Source organism: Clinocottus analis, unplaced genomic scaffold (genome assembly GCF_023055335.1).
Source record: "Clinocottus analis isolate CAN_PGR_092001 unplaced genomic scaffold, fCliAna1.0.p SCAF_34, whole genome shotgun sequence".
In the NCBI taxonomy this organism is placed as follows: domain Eukaryota; kingdom Metazoa; phylum Chordata; class Actinopteri; order Perciformes; family Cottidae; genus Clinocottus; species Clinocottus analis.
Window position 1 is genome coordinate 1,450,858 of NW_027176087.1, and position 8,898 is coordinate 1,459,755.

The 8,898-nt window shown below is 41.8% G+C and overlaps 1 protein-coding gene across 2 annotated transcripts in view; it reads right to left on the bottom strand.

Annotated features, from left to right (window-relative positions):
* Positions 1–7,205, bottom strand: part of si:dkeyp-72e1.9 (syntaxin-binding protein 4) — a 63,635-nt gene extending 56,430 nt beyond the window's left edge. For both annotated transcript variants that reach the window (XM_068596149.1, XM_068596148.1), the window contains exon 1: positions 6,815–7,205. In XM_068596149.1, the coding sequence (XP_068452250.1) occupies positions 6,815–6,879 (65 nt within the window). In that variant the 5' untranslated portion in view covers positions 6,880–7,205. The remainder of the gene's footprint in view (positions 1–6,814) is intronic.
* Positions 7,206–8,898: the final 1,693 nt, after the last annotated feature.

Here is an 8,898-nt window from a genome sequence, read left to right on the forward strand (position 1 = left end):
CACACACACACTACTCTTTATTTTTAAATTCATACCCTTGCTACTTTACTTGACACTTGTCACCTTCTCATAATGCTTAAATCCCACCTTAAAGTACTGCTATCTCTTGACCGTGTATTTTATTTTAACTTTAATTTATATTTAACTGTAGATTTAATTGTAAATATGCACGCTCTCCGTTATTGCATTCAATTTACTGTTAAATGTTTATTGTCTAAATGTTAAATGTATGCACCTTCCGCAAGGTCCAATTCCTTGTATGCAAACGCATACATGGCAATAAATGATCCCGATTCTATCCCAACAACGAGACACATTCGAGGATGAATTGCCATAACTTCAGTGATCCCATGACATTTCATCTAATACTTCAATAAGGTCAAACACAATGTAGTAAAGAAACAAAAACATGCATTTAAACAGGCAGAGATTCACTATCGGTGAGTAATGCAAAAGATAATAATTCACCATTATGTCGTCACAAGATAAATGTATTCAAAAGTCAAAGAAAAGAGGCGGGTCTTGCGCTTTGAAGGACTCAGAAGAGGCAGCAGTTCCTAGGAGAACTTCTAACCTAAGACATGGGGCAGGTTGACCCAGATGCTCTGGATGACATTATGCTTCATGAGTAAACTACAACACAATGTCCACAGTGAAAGGTGTGAGACAGGTAAGCAGTAAACATGAAATGAAAATGTCAGTTATCACAACTATTGTATCAAATACATAATTTTACCGTTATGTCAAAGTAGCATGAAAATGTGTGAATTGGTGTCTCCAGTGCGATTGTTTTGATATATTGGCAAACTGATCGAATCCTTATGTAATGGCTAATTAAATTCTCCACATCATTCTATTATTACAAAAGCCTGGCACACTAAAACACATCACCTGAAGCACATTGCTGACAGTGAGTAAGATTCTGTTGGAGTGAGGAGTTACTCTAAGTACTCGTGAACTGCTCCAAGACCAAATTTATTCTTTTTTTTAGGAGTTTCTCCTTTCACTGACACTCGCTGCTTTTAACGTGATGATGCTTTGTGAATACAACCTCTGGTTGCTTTGCTTTCCTAAAAAAATGTACCGATGACTGCCGAATATAGGTTTTGTCTTTTTTAGCAGGTCTTTTTGCATCAAGTCTGAAATTCTGAACCAAAGAAGACTTGTGCTCTAAAATACTTTTCCTGGAGTTACTCTATCCTGAAATGTTGTCATTTCACCTCCCCCGGTCTTATCTCTCTCTCTCAATGAGCAGCCTTAAGAATCAGTCCGTTCACAGGTGGAGACAGACAATAAAAGCAGCAGTGGGGTTTTCCAAATAAAAAGTGTTGTACTCTACTGGACAGTTAGACTGTTTTCTACACATACATCTCAGCAATATTGATTTTGCGTTCACAGGAAAGAAACAAAGGACATATGTGCATCAGAACAATGTGTCCCAGATAAGCTAGTGAGAGATGCTGAAGCCAGGTGACTTAATGAGAGCATGTTGTTTTCCTCTGTCACAGCAGAACCAAAGTGATGTGCGTGTTGCCACCAGAGGCCTGAATACCTCAGACAGGAGTCGAGTAAATAACTTGTCAAAGTGCATCCAGTCACACCTGCCACCACTGTCACAGCCTGTGGTCACGTTCACCAGGAAAATTAAGTCAAGGACACCAAGTCAAATAAACTAAATAATGTATATTTTGAATAATCTGTGCTATCTTTGAGGGTTGTTTAGATCAACGTCTCTAACTATTGTAGATCTACGGTATACGGTGGAATTTCAAGATTCCAAAAAAATTGTCTCTTAAAAACTTAACAATACCAAGAATAATCTCCTTAAACAGATTGTGCGTTCACATGCAGATGTTGACAACTGAAGCTTTCTGGTTCCCATTCGTTGTTTCAAAAGTATTGACCAACTACGTTGGAGCAGCCTTTGGTTGAATGCAGGTAGACAGTCCAATGAAGAGCAACAGAGGAGAACACATTGGCTGAAAATCAATCGGGGAAACCACCGACTACTGTCTGACGAGCTTCTTAACATTTAGCTTGTAAACAAGCTACTTGTACAACATTCTGATAATACAGGTCTTTTCTCAAGTCCAACTCCGTTCTAAACTGCATGCATGCGATTGTCTTACTCAGACGTGTAAATCACGAGAGAAATCATTGGTAATCAGTTGCAGAAACAGGTGGCAAAGAAAAAGAAAGACGGCAGCTTGGTCAGTGCATATTAGCTTCAAAGAATGCCGCTATTCATACCCCTCAAGCGTTAACTCTGAACGTGTCAACACATGTATTTTCTAAATATATCGCCGTCTTCACAGGAAGTTGGGTTCAGACAACAAAAATCACTTAGTTTGGTTTAGGAAAAGATTGTGGTTGACGTAAACTTGACTACTAACGTGAGTCACGTGACTCACAACACCAACGACTCACTTGACTAAATGTCCACGTTTACTTTGACTCTTGTGTGGGAAGTATAGAGCGGTCTCCTGAAAGAAAGTCCTGTTTGTTTGATTTTGTCTGATTTTCATGGATTGTCTTTGCTCGGGTTGCAAAGGGTAACAACATTTTAGGTTTTGTTGCGAGTTTCAATGACAAAATCATTATTTTTATTATTTTTTTAACAATAAACTTAGACCATATTCAGCATCCCATTAAATAGGAATTCAGTCAAATTACAGAGCCCACACTGTTGGCTTGACCAGCTAGCTAACTCACCACATCGCACATTTCACTTTGTATGTGATGGATTTTGTCTGCTTGAATTGTCAAATGTTTGTTTCTATCTGCATTTATCATGATAAAGACATCCTGAACATAAAGCCCATATGTTTATATTTTATTCATGTTATTTCCCATAAATGTTTTGGGAACCCTTTTACATCAGGTCACAAGGTACAAATCCAGAAAGAATATGGTATAACTATTGTAAAAAGGTTAGGGTTTGGGGTAAGGGAGTTAAAGGGCTACGTTCCATCGAAAGTTTCCACCTCAAATACTCATAGAAGTGTGCAACTGTAGTGTTAACCCAAGCTGCCCCATGTTTCCCAACAGGCTTCTAATAAGCAGCCAGTGACCTGCTTCTAACCCTTGTCTCTGGATTCCTGCCACACTTCGACCCACTTATCCACCACCCCCTCCTTCCCACACGCCGAGCTTCAGCCAGAGGTCACTGGTCAACAGTGCAAGATCATCTGCTCCCCATCAGTCCTACCCAGGCTCCTTTAACACCAGCCACTTTACTCTCCATCCCGTCTACACGTCTCTGAGAGTTACCAATAAAGTTATCTTGAAAACAGTTCCAGACAACATTTTTCAATCTGAGACAGGTGAGGTCAATTTCAGGTTTTAGTAACAGCTGTGAATCCGCCCATAACACATGTAACCTGATGGGGAAATGATACAAATGTGTCACAGCCGGAACCTCCTTCCATTGTATCAGAGGTGAGTCAAACTGACAGGCTGGGATTTGAAATTAAACAAAAGGACAATATTGGCTGGATGCTTCTGTCTAGTCCAAGCATCTAGTGCCAAAAGCAAAATATGAAATTGAAGTGGAAGAGACAGAGACAGAGAAAAAGAACAGCGTTTGCACCCATCTGTCTCACTGTCTCAACATCTGGTTTGATGCGTGTTGGCAGCTGCAGTGTGTGATTCATGCTCCATGCTGGTCAAATGGTTCAGAACACAATGCATTTAATTAAAGCATCTACATTATCAGGAATGACATGTATAATCTACCATAAGCAACCTTTACTTTGATAAAGAAATCAACACAGAACTACAATGTTGTCCAGTGACACAGTAGCAGACTCTGATATGTGTTTTATATAATACTTCAAAGTGAATGATTCCCCTCATAAAACCAGACGATACCTTAAACCACTTTGGGACTTTAGACAACTTCAGTTGCGCTTGGTGAGCTCTGTTTCAAGTCAGCTTGGGTTCATTTGTTGTGTAAAATCAAAGCAGACCAAGCAGAGGACTGTGCAATAACAGGTATGTGATTTTAAAAGTTAAATGTTATTAAATGCATCTGCTGATCATCAACGCTCACAGATCTGCAAAGCGATCAATCAATCTGATTTACATCATCATGCTCGTCATCGTTGCATGTTACTTTGCCAGTAGAACACAGCTGATGGAGATTTGTTCTTTTAACAGTTTCTCATCAAAAGCGGAGTAAAACCAGTTGAATGTAGCAGCTACACAGTGACTGTCCTCCCCGGTGTATTGCCTTTGCTTTTCAACAGTAGATGACAAAACATTAAAATAGATAACGTAACGTAAATGAGTACAAAAGCTAGGCTATGAGACGCTCAGCACGGAGCCAGCGCGCTGATCTTTTTAGATGAGTTAGTCGGATACATTTCTAGTATTATGCCAATCCTCCTGCCTACTGCACGTGATACCTCGCACACAAACTCATCTCTGTCTGTTCCTTTCCCTTGTCCACACTAAATACATGTGTCTTGAATGCTACTGGTAAAAGGGGCTCAATACAAAACTCAGAACTTTCTTTTGTATTTAAAACTCTTAACATGGCGACAGCTGAGCCGGCAGCTAGAAGCTAACGGTGCTAACAATGTAAGCAACGGCAACTCTGCTGACCAAGATAACTGTCGGTGCATTCCAACACTAATATTAGTAGACTATTTAGTATGCCAGAAAAAAGATTGGACGTCACAATACATAGTATGTCAACATTGGCAGTATGCCAAAAACACCAGGAAGTCCTACATATGTACATGTATGCAAGCAACTTCTGACCCACGATGCTCTGTGCAAGAGATAAGGAGGGACGGTGCTGCGCTTCTGTGATGGCGCTGTCAGGACGGAGTTACATCACCAAAACTGCAATAAACGAATGACCTGACAGTCTAAATGACTCCATATGAACTCTTCTTGGTTTGTATAAGTTAGCTTGAACCAGAGACAAGAAGGAAACAATAGACCAAAGTACACGTGACAGCTTCTGCTAATGATTGATGGCATCTCAGAAACACAAGCTGTTACTATTATATCGTATCTATGACTTCTTCCCTTTGCAGGGGACCGCCTGGTGGATCACGGACCACACATTGGGAACCAAATGATCCAAATCTTCAAAAGTGAACAGTCTTTTTTCAGACACAATGCTCCCTTCATTTCACATTGTTTTACATGTGTATGTCCTGTATCACCACGACTGCAGCCAAACCAGCCCACAAGATCTAATGAACCAAAGCTTTCACTTTGAGTGAAGGATTATGCAGCGACAGGGCAAACATTGTATTTTTACTCATTGCATGAATACAACTTCAGTAATAAATCCAGATGACAGAGAATCATTTCCTTTCTGGCCAACCCGAGAACAGTCACAACTGCACCTTTTCATTTCAGATGTTAATCTAGAATATGTTTGAAGGATTATCAGAGTGATGCACAGTAATTTACAGTGTACCAAGATTATGTTTCAGGTAAATTATAAATCTAGCCAAAAAACACTGCTTTTTCTTACGGTTATAAAAACATCTTTATAATAATTCTTTTGTACTACTATATTACAAAATTCAAACTATAGAGTTATATCTTGTAAAGATAAAGATCGTAAACATTCCACACATGACTCATTCTCAACATCGCTGAACGTTTGCAGTGAAGCACATCAACGTCATGTGGAGCCGAGTGTGACGCATCCCTCCTCCCCGCTGCCCCTGAATCTGCCTGTGTCACACCTACCTGGTCTTAATGGTGGGGTTCATCCTGAGAGGAAACAGTCCCAGGTCTATGTCTTTGCTGTCAGGATTAAACTCTAGGGCTCCTGAGACATAGATCAGAAAGTAGTCCCAGAGCTCGGGTAACTTCTGGGAGGAGAGAATCATGAGGGAAACTTTGGGGGTGGTTCTGTTTGCAGGAGAGACGGCGACCCAACACTGTCCTTTCACCTCTCCTCGGCTTGCCTTTAAGGGCTGACCAGCCACAACGGTCCACTCAGCTCCTATTCAGCTGACTGACTCCTCCCCTCAGGACAGATCACAGGAGCAAAGTGACCCCCTCTCCAATCTGCCCTTCTTTGCAATGGGAACGTTCACATTTCATCTTGATCCATATATGGAAAACTCTTTCAGTCCTTAGCCAGAGACAAGCTTTGTCTGTCATTGCTTTATAGATCCTTGCTTTATAGATCTGAATATTGTGTCATGATTCTGTAGTCCACAAAAATCTATAATCAATCAATTACTGACAAGTATTATATTCTTCATTTTGTACTTACTGGAATGTACCTAGTGTACATGTTACTGTGAATAATAAATGTGCTTAAGCTGCAGGGTTTGATATTGACTAGTGACTGAAACAGCTGCTACAATCACTACAGAAGCAGGAAAGTTCTATCTTCCACCTTAAAATATTTGAAGCGCTGCATCTTGTGTGGTTGTGGTATTGTTTAAAACATTTACAAAATCCTACATTTGACGAACACATTAAAATAACATTTTAAATATGGATTTCCAAAATTAATATATATAAATAAACAAATAAAAAGAGTCAAACCCACACTACCATCACACACAGCTAAAAACCGCAAATCCTTCATCATGTAAAATAAAAAATACTTCAAATTACAATTTAAAAAACGAAATGTTAGACTTTACGAGTTCAGATATGACGCCTTTGTGAGGATAACAAGTAAGCCACATGTTAACAGAAGAGCAGCCGAACCTCTCACGGACCCACGTGGGTCTTCAAGCATGTGGAAACATGACGAACCGTTTGCAGCTTCATGATGAACTTTTGTAGACTCGTTGTTGCGTGTTGGAGCCCAACACGTTTCACGTACCAGTAAATGAGCGACAGTCCGTCGAAGCGCTCGAGCTCTCTCCCCCGCTGCTTCAGCAGAGACATGTTATCCGGCCGTGGTCCAGGTGTGCCGCCCCCGCGCCGCTGTCGTGGACTCCCGCAGTAGCGACTAATCAGTGGCCCGGTCCCTGAGACGCATCACTCTGCCCGCGCTCCGACTCACGCCGCGCGCGCCCTCGCTGACTGCGTGGATGTGTCAGCGTTCATTTCATTCCCCTTCAAATCAATGGGACGGACACTGCTCGCCGGTAACGGGACCCGGTTCTAATCTGACCGGCACGTGGGCTTTCTCCAGCTGACTGACCTTTTTCCATCGGTGGACAATAACTCTCCGTCTGTGCCGCCGCTGCGCCACAGTTCTCCAATTAAGAAGAAACAGACCGTAGGCTGTCCAAGAGCTAAGTAGTCTACCTGCTTAGAAGAATTCATGACAGTTAGTGATGTAACTGTATGATGCCACTGACTGACGTCTGACGTTGTTGTAGCTGTGCTGCTCCTCGAGACAGCTGAGATCATGTAGTTGGTTAATGCTTATTTTAAAGAAAATGATCACTAAGTCACACAAAAATAACATAACTTGCATTATCTCTTAAAGATCCACAAATGTATGTCTGTTTTGTTTTTGTTTTTCCTCCAAAAAGTTGAATTACCTTGTTGCAATAGCATACTGCACTTTCATTGAAAAATTTAATCTATGAATAATGAACATGAGAATCATTTATTGGCCAAGTATGTTGCACATACAAAGAATTTGACTCAGTGAAAGGTGCATAACAATAAACATACATATAGAATAAAACATAAAAAATGAAGATATAATAAAAACAATAAACATAGTGTAGTAATAGATCAATGTGGTTCAACAACAGATAACAGTACTTTTGAAAAAGTGTATATTATAAAATAAAAGTGGCAAGTGTATTTTAATAAGAAAAGAAAAGATGTGCACCCAACTGCAGCTGGAAAGAAACTGTTATTGTGGCCTGAGGTCCTGGTCTTGATGGGCCACAGCCTCCTGCCAGAGGAAGGGACTCCAACAGTTTGTGTCCAGAGTGAGCGGTCAGCTACAATCCTTCTTGCCTGCTTCAGTGTCCTGGAGGTGAACAAGTCCTGGAGGGAAGGCAGATTGCAGCCTATCACCTGCAGAGGGAATGATATGCTGCAGTCTGCCCTTGTCCTTGGCAGTGGCTGCAGCATACCAGTCGAAGAAGAAGAGGATGGACTCAATGATGGCAGTGTAGAAGTGCATTATGGTCTTTGGCAGGTTGAACTTCTTCAGCTGCCTCAGTAAGAACATCCTCTGCTGAGCCTTCTTGGTGATGGAGCTGATGTCCTGGGTTAGGGTGGAACCTAGGAAGCGGAAGGTGGAGACGGAAGCGGACCGTCTCCACTGTCTTCAGAGCGTTAAGCTCCAGGTGTCATGGCTGCACCAGGTCACCAGATGGTCAGTCGCCCACCTGTAGGCGGACTCATCCCACCAGAGATGAGTCCAATGAGGTGTGGGGTATGGGCCCCTGCTGAGCTGGGTAAGGGGGAGCTGATGGTCTGACGCGAGGTAATGGGGTCAGGACTGCTTCGGCTGAACCAGTTTCAAAGTGACAGTAGAACTCGCTCAGCTGGTGAGCCAGGCAGAAGTCATTCATGGAGTGGGGGGCTTTTGGCTCATATTGGTGATCTGTCTGAGACCTCTCCAGGCGAAAGCAGAGTCACTTGCTGAGAGCTGGTGTTGTAGCTTCTCAGAGTACAGTCATTCGGCGTCTCTCAACGCCTGCTAAACCTGCATTTTGATTCTTTATTCAAGTCCACATCCCCACTCCTAAATGCCTATGTGATCTATTATTGCTCATTTAAAAAGTTGAACTAAGTTGAATGGTGTCCCATCTCCTATACCGAACAGAACTGTTACACTGCAAGCCACCAACTCTCCCACAGAGTAAGCAGCAAAGGCTCTGGGGAGATGAGACCCATTTCGAACTATAAAGCGAGACATCGGCTGTATTCCAGACCGAGTTTACTACTGACAAAGATAGCATGCGACTATACAGATCATACTGAATTGATCAT